The sequence below is a fragment of the Passer montanus genome, unplaced genomic scaffold (assembly GCF_014805655.1).
Source record: "Passer montanus isolate IOZ18808 unplaced genomic scaffold, ASM1480565v1 scaffold20, whole genome shotgun sequence".
Lineage (NCBI taxonomy): Eukaryota > Metazoa > Chordata > Aves > Passeriformes > Passeridae > Passer > Passer montanus.
In genome coordinates this window covers 8,380,588-8,403,501 of record NW_024366592.1, presented here as the reverse complement: position 1 = coordinate 8,403,501, position 22,914 = coordinate 8,380,588, and the positions used below count along the sequence as shown (strand labels likewise).

Here is a 22,914-nt window from a genome sequence, read left to right as displayed (position 1 = left end):
AGGAAAATTTAAAGGTAATTAGAAGGTGTTGGTACCACATCTGCTTCATGGGGAGGCCTTTCCAAACATTCCACTTGGCACCACCCCTGTCTAGCTTGAATCAAGGACATTAAGAGCATGTGTGCACTAGAGCTGGTGGCAGAGGAGTGAGATCCAGGATCATCAGACCCAGCAGGCTCCTGTGACACTGGAGCAGGTCATGTCCTGAGTGCCTCGCCCCCTCAGGAAGGAGCTTGTCTGGTTGCCATCTGCAGCAGCCCCACGGATCTGTTCAAGCTGTGTGACTGCACATGCATCTTCCCAGCCAAAACAACCGCAGCTTCCACTCCTCACATTCCCTCTGCCCTGCACTCCTGCAAAGCCCTCACCTGCCACACAGTGTTGCACAAGAAGGTGGAATGGGGCACAGCTGGGCCAGCTGACCCCTACTGAGCACAGGGGCATTCCACACCTTATGGCACCGTGCTCAGCACATAAAACTAGGGGAAGAAGAAGGAAGGGGGGTGACATTCAAAGTGATGGCGTTTGCCTTCCCAAATCGCTGTTATGCCTGATGGAGCTCTGCTTCCTGGGGTGGTGGAACACCTGCCTGCACATAGGAAATGGTGAATTAATTCCTTTTTTGGTGTGTGGCTTTTGCTTTACCTATTAAACTGTCTTTATCTCAATCCATGAGTTTTCTCATTCTTAAAATTCTCTCCCTCATCCCACTATGGGGATGTGAATGAGCACCTCTGAGAGGCTGAGCTGCTGGCTGGGGTTAAACCACAACAACAGAACTGTGAGAAGAGATTGGTACAGTCCCAAGACCCTCTAAAAAATTCATTTATTCTTATATTTTTTCTTTAAAATTTTTGTATATAACAAAAACTCTCGTGACACTATATAAATAAAGACACACCTTTGGTTCTTTGCAAGTCTTGACCTTCTGCCTGCTTGACATAGTCTGCTTAAGGGTTCCTTAGGTACAGCATCTCTCTTGATGTGCACAGAGAGGTGTTGCAGCAGCAGGAGGAAGAGACTGACTGCTCAGCTTCACTGCAAGGATGGAGCCATCTGCTCACTGATGCCTGGCGAGGTCCCTGAGTTTCTCTCCAGCAAGCATCTTTTGCTGCCTTCTTCCCACATGCTGCCTGAACACTGATCAAATTACTGGATCTTGTTCCTCAAAGACTGTCTCTTCCTCTTTCATGTAATTTTTTTTAAACAGATCTGTATAGGCAAGAGTGGTGAAGTACCAATTGGGGAAGTCTTGGAATTGTTCCTTTTTCCATGGAGCATTTCTGGCATGCTAAACAGAATGCCCTGTTACAGACACACTGATTATATGAATTGCTGATGGAGTGACTGTTATTTATTTCAAAAGCAACATGCTGTATTTACCTTAGTTTCTACACATTATGCACAATTTTTCCCCCCCTAGAAATAGTGTGCTGGAGGCTGATTTTCCGTGTAGCTTACATACACAGTTGACAAAAAGCTGGATGGGCCTTGCCTAAAACTTCCCACCTACCAGAATGAGCAGGAAGTGTATTCCATCTGAAGTCATCTGTCAAAAGCTTGTTTGTATTCCTTACATGATTAGAAAGATTTTGTGTGCTTCATTTTTGAAAAAAATAAGCCCAGCCTAAATCAAGCTTTTCCCTTTCTTATCCATGATTTTGTATAAATTCTTCTTCCCAGTCTCTGCCTCTGCAGCTTAGGTGGTGTGGGTGAGCATTTAGCAGTGAAGACTGAGGCAGAAGGCATGGAGTACCTCAGTCTTCTTCATGTTCTGGGTAACCAAAGCTTCTGTTTCCTTCTAGAGAGGGCCCACATTTCCCTGGTCTTCCTCTTATCACCCACAGTGATACTAGTAGAAGCTTTTTTTTGTTACCCTTGACATTCCTGACCAGATTTATTTCTATCAGGACTTGCTTTAGCTTTCCCAACCTGATCCCTGACTGCTTAGACAATTTCTCTGTATTCCTCCCAGGCTACCTAGCCTTGCTTCCACCTTCTGTAGACTTCTTTTTTGTTTGCTCCTTACTCATCCATTGGGTGTCCTGGCATTTTTTCCTCACTTCCTCTTTGCTGGGATGCATGACTCCTGATCTTGGAGGAAGTGATATTTGAATTTTAACAAGCTTCATTTGGTGCCTTGTCCCTCCCTTTAATCCTGACCTGTAAGGTCTCAGTCAGCTCCTCATCCATCTCCAGGTGGAGCTCCATGCACTACTACACCTGATAATTGATAGAGAGTGACACCCCCTTCTCCTCTCCTCTGTCCTTCCTCAAAAGCCTTATATTTTCATTCCAGCACTCCAGTCACAGGAGCCATCCCACCACATCTGCGTGAGGGCAGTGAGATCACAGACCTGCAGGAGTGCACATCTCTAACCTCATCTTTTATTCTGCATGCTGCATATACTTGCAGAGAGGCATTCAAGTTGGGCTGGAGTGGCTGGAATTTCTTTGTGCTGCTCTTCAGGTGCTCTCCTGCTGAGCTATGAACCCTCTCCAGGCTCTGTGCATCTCTTGCTGGCACTGGCATCAAACTGGTATGACTGGGATGCATTGAGGTGCCTCTCCACCAACATAATTTCAAATATTGATGCCACAGGAAGATTAAACAGTCCTAAAGTGGCTGCTGGTGTGTATCACATTTTACAGGCTTGGAAAATGAACCAAGAGTCTTTCTCAGCTGCATCCACGTTGAACATGGACAGTATGTGCTCAAGTAAACTCACTTGAGTCTGTGCTAAGCATCTTTCAACCGTTCTGCAGGCTTCTGGTTAGGAAGTGTTCTGTGTTTTCACCTGTCAGTTTGTAGCACTATGGAACAGAGAAATTATTTTTGCATTTGAAGTCAGCTTTCTGGAAGTGCATCAACCCTTGTTCTACATGCAGACTGAGACAGACAGCTAGAGAAGACAGGAAAAAGCCTGCCAACTAATCCAGGAAGAGCCCCAAGCCATTTGTTCCTTCTCATTAATGGTTGGTGATACAGCCACCAGACACTGCAGACATTGCACCAGGCACTCAGTGGCGCTGGACCTCACCCTGGCTGTGTGAGCTCAGCATCACACCCACAGAGTGAGCTGTGGCAGGGATCAGTGAGCCTCTGGAAGCACACATTTCCAGGAAAACAGGGCACTAGATTGCCAGCAGCTTTCCAAAACAGAAACTGCTAATGTCACTGTAATCACGGTGTGTTTGTGCGTCCACGTTGAACATGGACAGTATGTGCTCAAGTAAACTCACTTGAGTCTGTGCTAAGCATCTTTCAACCGTTCTGCAGGCTTCTGGTTAGGAAGTGTTCTGTGTTTTCACCTGTCAGTTTGTAGCACTATGGAACAGAGAAATTATTTTTGCATTTGAAGTCAGCTTTCTGGAAGTGCATCAACCCTTGTTCTACATGCAGACTGAGACAGACAGCTAGAGAAGACAGGAAAAAGCCTGCCAACTAATCCAGGAAGAGCCCCAAGCCATTTGTTCCTTCTCATTAATGGTTGGTGATACAGCCACCAGACACTGCAGACATTGCACCAGGCACTCAGTGGCGCTGGACCTCACCCTGGCTGTGTGAGCTCAGCATCACACCCACAGAGTGAGCTGTGGCAGGGATCAGTGAGCCTCTGGAAGCACACATTTCCAGGAAAACAGGGCACTAGATTGCCAGCAGCTTTCCAAAACAGAAACTGCTGTCACTGTAATCACGGTGTGTTTGTGCACCTATATAATATGGTCCCAAACCGATCTTGAGCAGGGCTGGTTTTAGAATTAATTTTTTAAAAAACACAAAAAGAAAGCTACCAAAAAACCCTCCAGAACAAAAGCAAAAAAATAATAACAAAAAAACCCCACCCCCAGCACTATGTTTATAATTGCAATAGCAAAACATAGCTTTATATCCTTAAGTAATGGTAACTATTTAGCATTCTGGTACAACATGCTGCAGTCAGCAGCAGTTGGGTCTAGGGAGGAACAAGGAAGCTGGTTTAAAATTCCTTTCCTCAGAAACAGCAAGTGTGTTGTCTTGCATTGCTGAGCTGTGAGTTTGTTTAAAATCGGGCACGTCTGTGTTACAAAAGGGTTTTAGTCATTCTCTGACAGCTGATACGAAGCAAAGGCTGCTTGGCAAAGGAAAGCTTCTATTAAATATGTCTTCTGGTCTTTGTAATGATGACAGAAAGCTGTCAGTATGAAATGGTATTTTTAAGGAAGCTGCTGATAGCAAAAAAAGCTTTACAGTTTTGTACTTTAAAAATAGTATCCCTAGAAAAAGAGTTGGGTGGCAGAAATTATTATACTTCATGGATTGCAAATTGGAACTTTGTAGTCTTACTTAGCATTAAACTGCAAATTTCCTCTCTGTGTGAGATACTTAGGGGATCACCTCCTCATTTCCCTTTGTTAATCATCCTGGACATAGCTTCACCTGATACCAGACTCTTCCAGGTGATTACAGCAGAAAGCAGGGCAAAAGAATTTAAAGCTGATTTATAAACTGTCACTGCTTGGTTTATACTGGCCCCGCTTTCTTCTGACCTTGAAAAATATCATGTTTCTAAGATGTTTTTCTCCCTGCACTGCAGGGGGCTATGGCTACTTTCAAGGAGGGAGTATTCCCTCAGTTGCTAGGATTTCTGCATGCAGAGATGAATTTGTGATGGGCCTGAAGCTAGAGCAATGGAGCAACGGAGGCCGTGAAGTCTATCCCTTGGACAAACAGGGAAGCACCAGCTATGCTGCCCATGCAAAAGCCATCCCACCCGGATCTTCTGCTGGATGTACTCCAAGTTAAGCAGCGTTTCTGCAATTTCCACTTGCCCTTTGGCCCTAAGGCAGCCTTGGTTCCTAGAAGCAAAGCTCATTCTCCAAGCAAAGCCCAGGAGCACTGAGCACACCATGGCAGCTGGTATCTGCAGCCACCCAAGTTCCTCTCACCCACCAGCCCCTACTTTGCCAGGCTGCAGGTATCCAAACCGGATACTGCCACTCCCTTGCTGCCAACACTTAGACAGGATTTTGGCACCCACACATCATAAAATCCAGTCAGAATATCAAGACAAACCTGGCTCCAGGTAACCCTCATTAAAGGGTGGAGTGACCTGCCTTTGGCTGGCTGCCAGCCCCTCTGCAGCACAGCAGGTGGAGGATCAGGGTTCACCAAGCCCCAAGCTCCACACCCCACTGCTGGCACAGCAAAGCTGTTTGGCTTCTCTGGCTGTGCCGTCTGTCTTGCCAGGATGGACCTGTTACCGAAACAGGAAACAACCTTCACAGCTTATCTTTCTCCTCACATGGCGTGGGAGTGAGTGACAGATTACTGCACTCTTCCTGCTCAGTTGCTTAAGTAGCCAAAAGAGATAGTCCTCACTCAGAAAAGGGGATCAATATTACTTTTTGCCTAAAGTTTGGATTTAATGCGAACATCTCTTTAACGTGTTCATTTCCAAATGCAACCCAAACAGGTGTAGAGGGACTCCGACAGCTTAACAACAACCTCCAAACTCACAAGTGTATTGAAACATTGTGATTTCAGTATTGAAAGAGAGAAAACCATCAGAGGGAATTTACTGGTTTGAGTACCTGTTTGTTTACCATGCACAAGAATGTTACTTACCCCTGCAGTTTCAAAAGTGGAAAACATGGCAACTTTTCTGTGATAATGGAGAAATAACAGACAACAAAGTACAACAACCAGGCATTTTATTCTCTGTTTTACTCACACTCATACACATACAAGAATCAAGTTAGAGGTTTTAAAAATACAATAAAAAAAGTCAATAAAAATATTTCAACTTTTTGCCCAAAAAGGAATGTTTGTTTCAATTTTCTGCAGAAGATTAACATGACTTTAGCTATCCTAGTTCTTACCTGAAATTCTGCTTATTTTCAGAGGAAGAAATTCATACGACCAGTATTATTTGCCATTAACATGTAGATGAACATGGTTTTTGTTTTGGCAGAAAAACCTTATTCTGCACAGACAGGAAATCTTTCCTCCATAACTGTTATCCTCCTCAATAAAGTACTATTTGCTGACATTAGATTTATCATTTATGTTCTATTACAAATCTTCCAAAAGAAATAATAGAGTCAATTTGCCTGTCCCTATTCTGTGTTTCACTGGGATTAAACACAAATAAGAGATATTTTTCTTTAGGTATCATGCTGCTAGATTTGCAGTTTACAAAACAGGGGTCTGCACAGCCTTACTCCAGCTAATCTTGGCCAAGCTCCTGGCTCACAGTGCTGAAGTCATAAAGAGTTACCCAGTGAACACCTGGCAATCATCATCCAGATGAGTTAAAAAGAAGTATACAGAATGTAGCTGAAGATGAGCTTTTTTAGGCCATATAGAAAGTATTTCTTAAGGCTTCTGCAGTACAGTATAGCTAACTTATAGCTACTTTAGCACATTAATCCTATGATAAAGTATCTATCTATGCATCAGCAACTTTAATCTTAAAAAAATATTTGATAGCTCAAGTTTTTTGATTGCACACATGTAAGCTGACTGCTCAACACTATTATCTTCTTCTGATAGGAATAATTAAATATTCAACCTAATCTTCAGATTTTAAAGGTTTCAGCTCTGTGGCTGAAGACAACTTCCCAGGTAAGCATGTTTTTTCTTGAAAGAAGTCCAACAACAACTTGATTACACAGGAAATCTGTCAATCTCCTCCACCCAAAGAGGCAGAACCCCAAATGAGAGACAGTCACTCGCCATCCTTCCCAACAGCCGTAAGGGAACCGTAAAGTTCATCCACAGAAACAAGGTACTGATAATCAAGCAGGACAAGCAGTATATTTCTCTCCTAAGTATGGTATTAAGTAACAGTGTGAGTTGCCTCCTCTGCTTCCTCCACAGCACCTGCCAGCACTCTTCTCTTTGTAGGCACAGTGAAAGTCATGAAAAACTTGTGTTCTCAGACATGAAATACAGTATTTATTTGATAGAGTAAATCACCCAAGTCACACAGCACCAAGCAACCCCTGTTATGCTTGTATCTTTGGTAATTGTTTTAATTGAGAAACTCAACAAGTGAAAATAAGTCTTTGTTCTTTTTCAACAAGCAAGTTTAATTTTTGAGGTTTTGTTGGTGCAGATTAAGTAAGGACAAAAAGGAAGAGTGCTACTAAGAATTTACGCAATGAGTTGAGCACAGATTGTACAATCACAGTTGCAAACACCTGAATGCCTACTGTTACAGGAGATAGATTACTAAAAAAACGTGTTTTATCTAGTTTTGAGTTAAAAGATAAACAGGTAGAGGGATAGCACCTCTGACCAATGAGCACATGTAGAAATCTATCCTGAAACAATAATTAAAAACTGTTTAAACTTGGCAGTCATGGCCAATCCTCATGCTACAACTATCAGCAAGTTCTTCTAATAAATTTAGAAAGGTTCCCATAATATAGGGTAATGTGAAAGCTGCTACAAATAGGACACAGAAACAGGATTTTAGGAATTCTAAAACATCCTCTATGTCTTTTTATGCCCTGTTTTCTATTACACAGAGAAGACAGAGAAAAAGTGTTTCTGAACACTCTCCTATCTGACCACACAGCTTCTTCAAAATAAATTTTTCGCTCTCAAGCCAAAAATAAAAAACTGTTTAAACCAGTTAAACATAAGGATGACAGGTTTTACTGCTATAGAAGTCTTGCAGATGCCTGGTATTCTATGAGATACTCTGGATAAATCTGCTGCTTCTCAAAGATGACAAAGATAGAAGGGTTTGAAGAGTTATTCACACAACTGTCATAGAATTTTTGGCTGTCCTTCATGGGAGGCCGAACATAATGAGAACTACCAAGAGTGAACTCCCCCACCAGCACTCGTGCCAGAAACATGGTCTTGGTGTTTGAGTCTGCCCCACAGTAGTTGTCAGAGTAAGATGCATCCCTTGCAAAATAGCTTCCTGCAGAAGAGACACCAAGACAGAGTTTATAAGACACTGAAATGGCAGGAACAAAGTGACACTGTGTGGAAATGAATTAATAAACAAATCCATTATGCAATTCATGACCAGCCTTTCCAAAGCCTTCACTTGTCCTCTATGTCTCTCTTAGTGGAAACAACCACTATGCACTTTTTAGTTTTCACAGCACACATATTAAAACCAATGTTTAAAACATTATCATAATCTTCTAAAAGATTTCCTTCTGACCCTAGATCTCCACCTCCCCCACTATCACCACATTTCTCTCCTGGCAGAGGCTACTAATATTCATCAGCATAGTGGACTTGATCCTTGTGGGTCCCTTCCATGCTCAAAATACACTGTGATTCTCTAACATTTCTGAGAGTTACAAAGCATTCAAGCAGAAAGGTGTGTAGTCAACCAGTCAGCCTGACTCAGCTATTCCACTCGATGTGCTGGAAATTTCCTGTACATAGGATAATATAGAAGGATATAATCTGCTAACAAGGCAAAAACCTGTAACCGCAATGACATGTAGATTCTTGGGGGAAAAAAAAAGCCAGGCTGCTTTTCTGTAGGAACTGGGAGAAACTGGAAGAGCAGTAAGCCTGGAGTCTAGCAGAAACCATCCCTACAACTGACCGAAGGCTGTCTTTTCTTGCAAGTACTTAGGAGAGCAGAGATCAAGGCCTCTTAGAGTGCCTTAGCTCCAAATGACCCTTATGAAACTCAGCTCTGTTGCCCACATCATGACCCAGAGAAGCCCAGGACTGGCCAAGTTCCACTTTGTAAAGTTTACCCCTCTGCAGTGAGTACTGAGAGCTTTTTAGCAAGTCTAGGATTACTGAAAGAGCTGAAAAACAACCTTTGCCGTAGACTGTCCCATGAAGACCGCAGATTCTCCAGTCAAAGTTTTGCTGACAGATGGCATCAATGTCTTTTTTACTGGTCCCATGAAATAAAAATCGCTCATCTGCAGCCTTTCCACCATTGCTCTTCTGCATTAGGTCTTTCTGCCTGCAATGAGAAGCAGAATCTTTGCAGTTCCACAGTGGGTGTCCCCACAGGTTCCAGCCACTCAGAAACAATTTTACTCAGAGAATATTCTGAAAATCTTTACAGTAAGGCCTAATTTGGGCATACAAACATGCTTTCATATTATACATAAATGCTTTACTACAAATGTTTTCTTTCATTCACTGCCTTCGAAGCGAGAGGGAGGAACCTCTATTTTTTTCCCTGAACACAGGAGTTTATATTAAGGCTTGCTCTCCATGAGTTTCATTTAATTTTGAAGGCTGTTTCAACTTTGACCACCTGCAAAACATTGTGCTAAATGTGACTCATTACCAGCTTCAAGGTTTCACTGGAAGGAAGCTGTCATGGACAGGCCTGGCAGAAGTCAGGAGCAAGGATTCCTCCCACACAGCCCTGAATCTGACTGTTCTAAGCTCTGTGTCTTGACTGAGCTTTGGGTTTGTTGATACCTCTTTATCTAAATGTTGATACTAGGTAGGTATTTCAGTGGGAGAGTGGTAGCAGAGGCATTTCAGGAATGTGTGTTCCATCTTTAGCACAGCACATACAGCTAACTGCAGAAACAACACCATGCACACATAGCAGAGCAGTGTTTTACACTTACCATTGATACAATTCCCAGAGGGATGGGTTCTGAACTCTACAAATCTTTTTAATAGCTGCTTTGGGCATTGTGCGCTGAAAGTCCACTTTGACTTTCTTGTATTCTTCAGAAGAACAGTCAAGTTCAATCAACTGCAAGGAAAAGTTTGAAAAGTTACTTTTGCATGCTTTTGTGCAGCCACTCAACTCTTCTTAATATCTGGGTCAAGATATATTTGCATGCATCAAATAGTATCTAAATACATAGCAGAAATGAGCACGTAAATAAATAAGGAATTGAGAATTTATGTTGCAGAAAACCAGAGGATCTTTTTAGTTTCTACTCCCTACAGCCAGTGAACACACACTGCACTGCCTGCCAAGTTTCTAAATCAATTGGAGAGGCTTTATTTGAACACTTTTAGGGAAAAGCATGGTAACACTACTAAAAATCAGTTCCTTACATGACAGTTCTGAAAGCAAGCAAAGCTTACTTGCACATTTTCGTAGGAATATAAAAAATGTCAACATTAGTGTTATTTCTCAGTGACAACTTGTTGAGGATTTGTGTTTTGCAAGTTAGTGATTTTTGCGCATCAGATAACACCTTTTCTGCAGGTACAGTTACTAGAGTTGACAGAGGAGCTGGTGGAAGCAGATAGAAGTCAGAGAAGGTATGCCACACATGCATTAACTGGGTGTGTTACAAAGGTAAACAAGTTTACTCCACTGAAATGAATAAAATAATAGTACATGTAATAAAAGACCCCATCCTGAACAAGCTGCCCTGACAAGCTGTGGAGTCTCTCTGGAGATATTCAAAACCTACCTGGACACAATCCTGTGTGACCTCCTCTAGGTGAGCCTACTTTAGCAGGGGAGTTGGCTTCTGTGATCTCCTCTTCCAAGCCCAACCATTCTGTGAACTCCCCTGGTTTCAGCAGCTCTCCATACAACAGCCTACAGCTAAGGGAATGGCTGCTCTGAAGTTCAGAGGCATCATTTACCTCTGATGCTTTCAGCACATGTTGGGACTTCAGAGCTGTGTATTTTGGGCACCAGTACCAGTCTTGTTAACACAGCAAATCTGCCAAGCCAAGGGATTAATAGCAGCAGTGAAAGTCCCTGCTGCCACAGTTTTACTGGCACCATTTGTTTAAATTTGGGTCTAGTTACACCTCCAGGTCTGCCCAGTGTGGTATCAGGTTTAAATTTACCTCTGTACTACATAGAAACAGTCATTTACAAAGCCAGAAGAAACACTGAACTTGCAATGGAACAAACCTTACATGACAAAACTGACAGAAAGAAAAAACTAAAAAGCTCCAAACCTTGAATCCCAGTTCAGGCAGGGCAGATTTGTCCCAGTGAGCTGGAATGTTCTTAAACCCTTCTGTATGTTTAACACCCCTGTAGATTATAAGACATTACAAATAGACAAAATAAAACCAAACATGACATTTTATGTACATATTATACTAAAATTTTTGTCAAGCTTGGGGAGAATATAGGCAACTGAACATGTTAAAAAATATTTCAAAGCTGTCATTTCTGTTCAGCACATGAAAATATTTGTTCCAAGTCATTGTGTCAAGACTTATGTCAGAAAGCAAGATGCCAAATGAGAAAAAAAGAAATATACACTCTAAACTAAACACATAAGGATTTCTCTTGCAGAGTTGAATGTATATATAGAAGCTCTACTGCACCAGGGGAAGTAAATTCAAATGCATCCAGTATCACATCAGTATGATTGAAACAGGATAGATACAACCCTCCCCTGTACTTACACCCCAATTTTAATTAGTGTGTTTAGTTGCTAGTGTTTAGTTTTTAGTGTTTAAGCAAGGACTGTGTGCTGCAAGGGAATGTGCAAAAATTGGCTGTTAACGTGCAACTCTGTCTCCTTGCAGGCTCCCACCTTTTGCTCTACCTGTAACAACTACTGCTTTCCTTTCAGATTGTCTGGCTGCTCTCAAAAGATTTTTTCTGAACTTGCACTTAGCTTTGAAAATTACTCATCTCAGAAAGAGCTAGTACACACAAATACACTACTACATGTTGAATTATTTCCTACATTCCCACACTTCCTATGGCCAAGCCCAAATTTTCTTTACCACAGAGGTTCGTGAGTTCATTGAAAACTTCTGGCTAGGCTGCAACACTGTCCTGGCCAGACATGGTTGTGGGAAAGGTATGTCCCTTTCCTTCTCCATGTCTTTCACAATTGCCTGAACTGCTACTTCTTCACCCTGCTTGCACCCATGGAGTTTACCACAGAGGTTCGTGAGTTCATTGAAAACTTCTGGCCAGGCTGCAACACTGTCCTGGCCAGACATGGTTGTGGGAAAGGTATGTCCCTTTCCTTCTCCTTTCACAATTGCCTTAACAGCTACTCCTTCACCCTACTTGCACCCATGGAGGATTCAGCATTTACAAAGCACTAAACCCATCACCTCAGAATGAGCAGTTGTGGTTTACCTGGCTTTTATCTTTTCCACCTCTGCCTGAGAGACAAATTTAGGTCTTCTGCAAATCTTCCTCTCTGTTTTGTAGCGAAGGTTTTTCTGCATCATGGCTGGGAAAAAAAAAAACCCACAAAAAAAATCTCATGAACAATCAAAGATATTTCTGAAACCCTTCACACTGCAGCCACATTTGTCACTAAGTTGTTTTGTCAAAAACAGACAAAAAGGCTCCCTCCTCCTCATTTTGCAACTGAGATACATTTTTCCTACATTTAGTTGTAGATTTCAAACCCTGTAAACACAACCCAACATCTATCACAAACCATTTATTTTTATTGACCACCAAAAGAAACAAGTCACAGCAACCTGAATTTCAGAGGCATTCCTTCTGGATCTTGGAAACTCTGCAGCTACTGCAGAATTTCAATTAAGAGTCAGTACCAGCCAGGACAATGAGGCCTCCTCTTCAGAGCAAGATACACAGGAAAACAAACAAAAAAACCCCTTGACACTACCAAGCCTAGAAATTAAGTTCTGAAAGACATCTAAACTGCATATATAAAAGCCCAAACCTTAGAAAAGGGGTTGATTCACTATGCAATTTTCACTTCTAAGCTGGCAAAGTTTTCCCAGGATTGTTTTTGATTGAATCACAAACAACAAATAACATTTCCTTTCTGGTTTTTTGGTTTGGGGTTTTTGTGATTGGCCTTTTTTTCATGCAGAATGAGATAGTAATGAAAAGCTGGATCAAAGACAACTACACCAAACTGACAGTCCAGGCAGGCTGCTTCCCACCACTGTTCTACGTAATTTTTGAAAAGGATGCCAGGAAAAGCAACAGCTCAGAAAGGACAGTGCCATCGCAAGTGGCTTATATTTCCTGAACTCTTGGGAAACACTGCTTCCTACTTTGACATAGTCAAGGTATTTTCTCAGCCTTGCCAGACAGGATGAAAAGAAAATATGTGCAAAAATTTTGCAATGCTAAGGATTGTCTTGACCATACACCTTGTCCAAGTGGGTTTTTTTTCTGTAAACCAGTGATTAAAGTAGAGCAGAAGCTGGCTTGTCAAGTCTTCTCAAAGTTCCTCACCATTTGTGTTAGTGCCAGCATCAGTGTCAAACTTGGACATTCTGACAGAGACTTTGAAACCCAGCACAAGAACTCCTCAAAAATAAAAGCTTTGAAAGAATAGAATGCCACTTTGCTTATGTGAGCAGCTCTTATCCTGAGAACTTTGATAGAAACTCTGTCTCTGTAAACACTGCAATTCAAAGTCCAAACTTCTCTCTTCTATCTCCTGTAATAAGGTAGTTCAAAACCCAAGATATCTGGGAGGGAGGGACAAAAGAGAAAAATAAAGCAAATGCAACCTACACACAAAATTTATTTCATATTCATGTCTTCCAGCTTTGAAGGTCATCTTTGGAGAACTTTCAGCCAAATAAGCTTTCTCCAGGTCATCACTGGAGACAGTAGCAGCTGCATGAAGATCATCCTATCATGCCAAAAATAGAGAGAAAAAAAAGTTTCTCCTGGTCTGTTATAAAGCAAGTCTAAAAACCAAGTCACTTATATATGGTAGCTGCAAGATACATCAGCCTCATGCCAAAAATAGAGAGAAAAAAAAGTTTCTCCTGGTCTGTTATAGGCAAGCAAGTCTAAAAACCACCAAGTCACTTATATATGGTGGCTGCAAGATACATCAGCATATGAGAAATCCTTGATTTAGAGTGACACATTCACCAAGTAGACCAAGCAAGATGGCAGAGTACTAGAGTTCTACTGGAACTTCAGAGGAGGAGGCTTTTCTCAGAAGCAATGGAAAAAATGTATTATTACTGTGATCCTATCTGTTGATAATATTTGTGACTCACCAGTGATCAGTCCCCTACCTGAACCAATCAAAATCACAGGGAAAAGACCCCATTAGGCCTTTAATGTCCATCTGTCCAGTACAAGTGAGAGGAAGAGGGTGACAAAAGAGGGGGAGGATATAAGCACTGTCCACTTTTCAGTAGCTCTTCACTTCTCACACAGTTAGGAGTCTCTCCATTTCTCCACACTTACTTGTTTTCCATACTCCTGCCACGTGCCATATTCATCTTTCCAGTACCAGATCCATTCTGTTGTAAGGATGAAGTGAGGGGGTTTGGTCACAGAGGAGGCTGTAGAAAGACGTCTGACTTTTATCAACCCACAGCACATGCCATGAAAACAGATACTAAATGGGAAGAGGTACCCTTCAGTAAAAGCACAATCAAATCTATAAAAAAATGAGGAAAAAAAATCAGAACTGTTTGTGAAGCTTTACTCATAGATTCAGAAGCCCACTACAAATTTGCAAATTAAGGCAATCTCACCCAAAAGCAGAACTCAAAGGTGCACTTTTCACTACAATGTGTGCTGTGCACCTTGCACTTTTCACAACTCTGTATGCTAGCTCTATTTTGTGTTTGTACACACTTTGCATTACAGTATTATGTCCCACATTGGTTCTATGGGCAATGATCATAATCCACTCCTAAATTAGTGAGTTACATAAGATGAACAGAAACAGCAGAAAACAGGCACTCCCTTCTTCTTGCTGACCAGCTATATTCTAAAGAGAACACTGACATAACTTAAGAAGGGCTTCAAAGAGCCTGTAACATAAGAGAAAAAGTTTTCCAGCATGGAATGTGGCATACTGGCATGAGAGCCTTCCAATACTCTGTTGGTTGCTACCAGTTCCAAACTCTGAAAGGTATTTCCATATTCTTCACATGCTCTGCTCCCAAGAGTATATATAGCATACATCTCTCTCTCACTCTCTCCAGGTATTCTGCCAGTTCCAGGATATGGACTGTGGGAAAAGGGGAAGGGAGGAGCAAATCTCATGTAAAGTGAGGTCAGTAGAAGAATGTCAAATAAAACTACTTATGTAATGACTACATTAGAATTGCAGCAATTTATAGCCACTAAGCATCTGGTACAATACAGCAAACTCCAAACATTATAAATTTTTATAAGAGTTTATACCTGACATTTTTTGGGTCACAATATGCACCTTCTATTTCTTCCATATTTATGAAGTCCTTCCAGGTATTATCCTGAGAGTACTGCCATCTATATGGCAAGTGAAAATGGGCTCTGATACACTTTCCTGTAAAAGTTTTTTTAAAAAAAGAAGTAGGAGATGCATTATTTTGATAGGCTATGAGAGAACTCCAACATTTCAGGGCTGTGTACCCAGCTGGTGAAATCATCAAAAGGATAGCTAGGAAAGTGTTCACCTATGGCACCATTACAAGCAATAGTTCAAAATTTTTCAGCATAAGCAAGCAACATTTGAATTTTTGGGCTTAGGTAGAAGTTCAGTTTCTGTACGTACTAGACTCTCTTTGCACATTAAAATTGCACAGATCATTCTCAGTTGCAGAGACAAAAAATGATCACAGCCCCTACAAGGCTATTATTTAATAAATAGAAAAAAAAAGTATTTATGATTAACCACTAAATCACAAAGGTATTACTGAAGAAAAATCCAAAGCCTAGCACTGCTTAGTTTTAAGATAGGAGAAGGACTGTTAACTTCAGATGGTAACCAAATTCAACACAGCCATTTACTCCCATTTCTTTCAGTGAGATGGGGAGAACAGGAAAAAGGTAAATCTATGGAGGCTGAAATCAGAACAGTTTAGCAACTGAAACACAATATAGCAAGCATACGTATATATACACATATATATACATATATATACACACACTCTTGTATATCTATAATGAAGCTAACAAAAAGTGAGAGAGCAATAAAGCCCAAGAAATACAAGTGATGCACACTATGATTGCTCACCACCCACTGACTGATGCCCAGCCCCTTCTCCAGCAGCAATCTGCCCCTCCCAGCCAACTCCCACAGTTCATGCACTGAGCATGATGTTCTAGTGGTATGCAATAGCTCTTTGACAAGTTCAGGTCAACATTTGAATTTTTGGGCTTAGGTAGAAGTTCAGTTTCTGTACGTACTAGACTCTCTTTGCACATTAAAATTGCACAGATCATTCTCAGTTGCAGAGACAAAAAATGATCACAGCCCCTACAAGGCTATTATTTAATAAATAGAAAAAAAAAGTATTTATGATTAACCACTAAATCACAAAGGTATTACTGAAGAAAAATCCAAAGCCTAGCACTGCTTAGTTTTAAGATAGGAGAAGGACTGTTACTGTTAACTTCAGATGGTAACCAAGTTCAACACAGCCATTTACTCCCATTTCTTTCAGTGAGATGGGGAGAACAGGAAAAAGGTAAATCTATGGAGGCTGAAATCAGAACAGTTTAGCAACTGAAACAAAATACAATATAGCAAGCATACGTATATATACACATATATATACATATATATACACACACTCTTGTATATCTATAATGAAGCTAACAAAAAGTGAGAGAGCAATAAAGCCCAAGAAATACAAGTGATGCACACTATGATTGCTCACCACCCACTGACTGATGCCCAGCCCCTTCTCCAGCAGCAATCTGCCCCTCCCAGCCAACTCCCACAGTTCATGCACTGAGCATGATGTTCTAATGGTATGCAATAGCTCTTTGACAAGTTCAGGTCAGCTGTCCTGGCCATGCTCCTTCCCAGCTTCTTGTGCACCCCCTCATTGGCAAAACACAGGCAGCTGAAAAATTCTTGACTTTGGGTAAGTACTACTTAGCAACAACTAAAGAATCAGTGTGCAATCAATCTTAGAATCTCATACTAAATCCAGAACGCAGCACTGTACTGGCTTCCAGGAAGAAAATTAACTCTGTCCCAGCCAAAAGCAGGGATGTATCCACTATTTATTCTATACTATTTACACCATGTCTAGGTCCCACACCTTCCAACACAACCCAGTTAACAATCATCACCTTTCTCCTCCTTTGATAAATACACAGGGACTAAAGGAATTATGTGTTTTGATAAATACATCATTCCTTTAGTCCCAAAGTCCTTTGCCCTTCAGTAAGTCTCCAAGAGGGCCCACAAAGAAGAGCAATGGCAGCAGTGAGCCAGGTATCACGAGTGTTACTCAGAGTTCAAAGTGTCAGTGTGCAGTCACTCCTCAACGGGAATGAAGGTGACATCACCAGTGCACATGTGCATAAACCCGAGGCCAATTTCCACAGCAGAACAAAAGGAAACTTAACTACAGGGAAAGTCAAGGAGAAACTGCACCACACAGTTCATATGAGAAGGCATTCAGTACACAGGTCAAGAACATCAAGAAAAAAAATGATGATAAAAAAATCAACCAAAAAGCTGGCAAAGCAGCCTTGTTCCTGGACACCTTGGAACACTTTGAAAGGGAGACAGCTAAGACAGATGGAATGGAAGAGTACTAGAAGAAGCAATGGGGAATGTAGAATTCAGAGTATCTTTCATATCTTTCCTGTTTGGAAATGTGACTCCTATCATTCAGCAATCCCTTAGGTAAACACAGGTGGAATAGCCAATCTTCAGCACAAGCAGATTCCAGAGAAAAACAAAATATCCTTGTTTGGTGTGCCAGGTCAAACACTTTCCTACAGCAGTCAAGACAGCAGTGAGATTTAACTAAACATAAGCATAAACCCATGGAAAGTTTCCCCTTTCTGTGAAAGATGGCTACCATTTCCTCTTTATGACAACAGAAAAACAGGCAGGACTTGACACAGTCTGTACTGATACTTGAGACAACCTACCTTTAAAGCCACAACTTCTGTACAGATGATGTAAACATATCTGCTCTGATTCATCCTCCTTTGAAGCTGAGGAATCCCATCTAGTGCTGGGTTTTCCATCTAGAGGGGGGAATTGTAACTATTAATGCACTTCAGTCAACAATGCCTCTTAAAAGTGCTCTTATCCCTAGGGAAGAAGCCTAAAAGCAATGTTTGTAACCACCTAATTGCACTCAGCTCCAGAAAGACAAGGAAACCTTTGAGAAACTCATATACTCAAAGTCCCTTCCCTCTATCCATCCTTTCCAAACTTGATTTCCCTGTAACTGCTGAATTCCTCAGATACAGATTTTAGCTATCCCCACAAAACAGGAATATAATTCAATGCCTTTATACTTCCAGATGGACTTGAGTTAAATGTGCATTCCACACAGCTGATCACACTGGCAGCTATAAAATACAAAGTTTCAAAATCTGATACTTCTGTAAATTAAAGCACATTAAGGACAGGAAGAAGGAACTGCAGGCAGAACAGCAGAGATGAGCATATACACTTGAATTCTCCTTTGTCTTATCCTTTTTTTTCCCTGCTAAATTATACTTAACTTACAAGTCTAAAGAACTTCAAAAGAAAAGTGCAAACAAAATATTACACTTCCAAGAAATAACTAGGATAGTGCTGTTTGTGAATTATTGTGCCAGACAATCGCTACATTAAAGAAAAACAATTAAATAGTTTACAATCAACCACCACTCCTGTTCTTAAACAGGTCTCTCTACCTTTACATATTTTACCTAAAAAACTCTAAAATCATAGAGCTCCCTACTTCCAGTTCCTGTTAACACTTTTTGAACCGCAAGTTTGAGACTTTCATAAACACCAGTACACTATTTCTCAGAAACCTCTCTTGACTTCACTTGTCAAGACAAAGATCTCTGTCAATGAGATAGGTACAAGGTCCCTTCTAAAACACAAATCAAGATGTAAATTCAGTTTTATTAATGACATCAGTGAAAATATTAAATTCACTACTGTGACTCTTTTGATGTATTCAAAAGATGGTATTATTTACCTTTGCATGGTGAAGATTTGGCATCTTCTATGTCATACATGTTTCTGTTGCCATTTTTTATGTCATACATGTTTCTGTAAGTGGAAGGTAGTTTCTTAACCATCTCTGAGCTCATTCCCTGTCTCTCCAGTTTCTCAAAACATTCTGGATTTAATAAGTCATGGGACCGTTTGCAGCTAGTGCCAAATCTGCACTGACCCCGCAAAAAGTACTGGCAAACATGAAGTTTGGTGCAGGATGTTTTAAAGGAACAAGATCCATGAAGTCCATCACCTTTGTTATAATGCAAGCAGACCTTGGGAAGAAAAAGAAAAAAAGAATTTAAACACTGAAGTACAATGTGCACATTTAGACTGTCTGAATCCATGATTTTCAATTTTTTTTTACAGCTACAATGTGCATACATTTGCTTCTGAAAGAAACATTTCTTCTTGTTTCCATTTTCCAAATGATTACTTGATAGCTTTTCTTTTTCCCTGCTAATGTTTAGAAAGATCTTTCAAAAGACAACATTCTTACAGACATTCTCAAGATGGGATTTAGTGCTAAATCACACCTCTTTAATTTTCTAGTTTTGGAATTTTTTTGACCCCAACTTGATGGTAAGAGGTACTGAATCTGGCTGGGATGGAGTTAACTTTTTTCATAGCAGACCATACCACAGTATGTTTTGGGTTTGTGACCAAAACAGTGTTGATAACACATCCCTTTGGTGTGTTTGGGTCAGCTGTCCTGGCCATGCTCCCTCCCTCCCTTGTGCCCCTCCTCACTGGCAGAGCATCAGAAGCTGAAAAGGCCTTGACTGAAGGTAAGCACTCAGTGGGTTGCCAATGTGATCTTCATAATAAATCCAAACCACAGCCCTGTTCATGATACCAGTAAGAAAATTAACTCTATTACAGCTGAACCCAGAGCAGATAAACACCACACAGCCTCTCGCTCACTCCCTCCAGGGCTGAGATAAACACAGTTTAACACAGCATAAAAGGAAGAGGAAACAATAATGATGATAGAAGAATAGACAAAACAAGCAATGCACAATGCCACTGCTCACCACTCACTGACCAAAGCCCAGCCAGTCCCCATCGGTGTGGCACCACCCCTGGGCCACCTCCCCCCTGCTCCCTGTTCAGAATGATGTCATGTGGTATGGAATACCCTTTTGTCCAGTTTGGGTCAGCTCTCTTGGCTGCATTCCCTCCCAGCTTCTTGTGCTCCAAGTCTACGGGCTAGCAGGGCAGTATGAAAAGCTGAAAAGTCCTTGATTTGGAGCAAGCACTGCTCAGCAAAAACTAAAACATGAGTGTTATCAACATTGTTCTCATCCTGAATGCAAAACACAGCATTGTACCAGCTCCTAGAAAGAAAATTAACTCTATTCCAGCCAAAACTAGGAAATAGTCCAAACCGGACAAAGAGATATGATATTCCATGCCACATAATGTCATTCTCAAAAAAAAAAAAAAGAGAAAAAAAAAAGAAATAGTGGGGAAGGGGACAGAAGGAAGGTGAAAGAAGAGGGAGATGTGTCCCTACAAGGCAGCACTTGCTCAGAGACTTATTGGGCATCAGTCTGCTTTGAGGTGGTGAAGCAGAAGTGTCTTTGCAACACTTCTCCCTGCTTTCTTCCCTTTCTACACTGTCTTTATCTCTATTCACAGGTTTTGCTACTTTAGTAGCTCGTTAATGCTCAGCTCCTCTGCTTGTGACAGGGGAGTGGGTGAGGGACTGTTCAAGAGCTTAGCTGCCAGCCAGGGTCAACCCACCACAGGAGAGAACAGAAGCTGCAGATTTATTTTTAGATTTGCATTAAGCTAACTAAATTGACACCCAATATCTCCATCTCTGTCAAGCCTCTTGCACATTGTGATGCTCCCTGAAACACAAGACTAAGAAGCTGTTACAGTAACACTCACCTCTGGTAAGAGGGAAGGGTCATTTTGAAGCAGAAGCTGGCAAAGTTCATCATGGTTTAAATTCTCAAGTCCATATTGCTTTAGAACACGGAGATTGTGGTCTGAGTGGAAGCTGTGAACAAACCTGCATCCCTTCCTGGAACTCAAGAAACCCAACATCAAAACTACTGGCATTATTTTGATACCCCATGGGCATTACACTGAACAGTTGGAAAGGCACACCAAATTAGCTAGGTTCAGAAAAATCCACATTGCTCATCCATAAAACCATTATGCGATTTGCAAAGCAGATTACATAATTACTCTGAGGATAATTGCCACGCTACTTCTGATTCACAGCCATTACAGCCTCAGTGCATTCCGACAATATCCGCATTTCTGACCTGCAGCTCACAACCACGAAACCGCCCAAGCTCCAGAGCATCACCCCCTCTCAGCCGATGAGTGCACTGCCCAGGGTCCCACAGCAGGGACATGAGGGGACACACAGCTCTAGCTCATTGCCCAGGGTCCCACAGCAGGGACATGAGGGGACACCCAGCTCTAGCTCACTGCCCAGGGTCCCACAGCACAGAGACATAAGGGGACACTCAGCTCTGGCTCATTGCCCAGGGTCCCGCATCCCAGGGACGAGAGGGGACACTCAGCTCTCCCCTGGCACGGCCCTGCCCGCGGACAGGGAAGCGCCAGGGCAATGAGCCGGGGAGGAAGTGCTGCGACCCAAAGCTGCGAAACCACCGCCTATGTCTGCCTCCTTTGCAAAAAACAAACACACAAATAAAAGGAGACGGGCAATGAGCATTTCTGACGCTCATTTTTCTCTTTACTGAGAGCTCCTTCCCCTGCAGGGGCACACCGTGCCGAAGGCCGAGCCCCCCGCGATGGCGGCCGCCCCCCGCCCCTCACCTGGCCAGCTGGTTGCGGCAGAAGCCCTTCAGGTGGTACTTGCAGATGTGCAGCTGCCCGCACTGCCCCGGGCAGCCCGCGACGTGCTCCGGGCACAGCCGCACGGGGGTGGTGGCCACCACCACGGCCACCTCGGGCTCTGCCGCCGCCGCCGCCCGGCCGGGCCGCCGCACCAGCGTGAAGCGCTGCGCGTCCCGCAGCACGGCCGCCAGCTGCTCGGCCGAGGGCCGGCCCGGCAGCCGCCGCCGCAGCTCGCCCTGCTCCAGGCAGCCGCCGCTGGCGCACAGCGCCCGCAGCGCCTGGACCGCCAGCGCCATGGCCGGGAAGCCCCTCCCGAGACAGCGACGGAAACGGAAACGAAAGTGAAAGAGCCCGAGAAGGGAGCGGGGCCGCCTCGGCTCGCAGTCCCCGCTCTGCCCCCGGCGGGGAGTGGCTTGCTCTGGCTGACCCGGCGGCACGGCCCTTCGCCTCCCTCCTCTGCCCGGCTTTTAGGATGTATTGACCGTTTTCAATCACATGTCACCAAAAAGGAATGGCAGCTGGGAGGTCACACATTTCCTGTAGGAGAAGCAGGGGCAGGGATGAATGGAGCATCAGCCAGGTGAATGGAGCTTCACCACCTTAAGTTGCAGGGAGAAGGCTGGTGTCTGAATTCTGCCGTCAAAAACATCTCAGTTTAAGGTTTCTGACCTGTGCCAGTTTTCTGACGATACATCGTGAAGGCTGTTCTCACACTCATTTCAGTATCTAAATTAAAAGCTCGGTCGTGGTCACACATCTGGACACACAGCTGCCCTGCTTGCAGTGCTCATAGTACCGCGGGTGGTACACCACTGCTTCTGCCGGCGCAGCAATGTCCTCATCCTCTGGGAACTCACAAACTCTTTAGAACGGTGCCCATCTTTTAATGAAGTGCTTTTGTCTGGGGCATTTTGGCACTCCTGGTTCTGCATCACAGTCAGAAGCATGCTTTAAATGGTGGCAGAACAATGATGCAAAGTGCCATCATTTCAGTCAGACTAGCAGTGGAAGGCAGACTCTCACCAGTGGTGGCTCTCATTGAACAAAAGTCCTGCCTCGTTCCTTCTTTTGCCAGTCCTGTTCTGTTGTGCCTTTCCCCTTGTCTCGTCTTACTTCCTGCTTGCCCTGTGAGATCGGGAAGGAAATGACAAAAAGTAGAATCTAGATAAGCGCACTGAACAGAAAAACAGCTCTAGTCAGGGTACAGGTACAGGTTCACAGAGATCTGTCTGTAGCTTTCCTGTGACAGGCCATCAGCAAATGTTTAGGAGACAACATGAGAGGCTTGCA

The 22,914-nt window shown here is 42.7% G+C and overlaps 1 protein-coding gene across 1 annotated transcript; it reads right to left on the bottom strand.

Moving 5' to 3' along the window:
* Window positions 1-5,450: 5,450 nt before the first annotated feature.
* LOC120501642 (protein mono-ADP-ribosyltransferase PARP12-like) lies at window positions 5,451-21,959 on the bottom strand. Its single transcript, XM_039708188.1, has 12 exons — window positions 21,604-21,959; window positions 20,698-20,839; window positions 18,782-19,076; window positions 17,730-17,828; window positions 15,036-15,159; window positions 14,085-14,280; window positions 13,392-13,512; window positions 12,024-12,120; window positions 10,874-10,952; window positions 9,565-9,695; window positions 8,788-8,939; window positions 5,451-7,919 (listed from the first exon to the last, which is right to left on the bottom strand). Exons 1-12 carry the CDS (start codon window positions 21,918-21,920, stop codon window positions 7,651-7,653), a joined length of 2,022 nt encoding a protein of 673 aa, XP_039564122.1. The 5' UTR covers window positions 21,921-21,959; the 3' UTR covers window positions 5,451-7,650.
* Window positions 21,960-22,914: the final 955 nt, after the last annotated feature.

Excerpts from the sequence above, each read along its gene's own strand:
- LOC120501642 (XM_039708188.1), bottom strand. The coding sequence starts at position 21,920 with ATGGCGCTGGCGGTCCAGGCGCTGCGGGCGCTGTGCGCCAGCGGCGGC. Across the intron at positions 12,121-13,391 it reads ATATGAAATAAATTTTGTGT|CCATGATGCAGAAAAACCTT; the intron begins GTAGGTTGCATT and ends TTTTTTTCCCAG. Across the intron at positions 7,920-8,787 it reads TGGGACAGTCTACGGCAAAG|GAAGCTATTTTGCAAGGGAT; the intron begins GTTGTTTTTCAG and ends TCTCTTCTGCAG.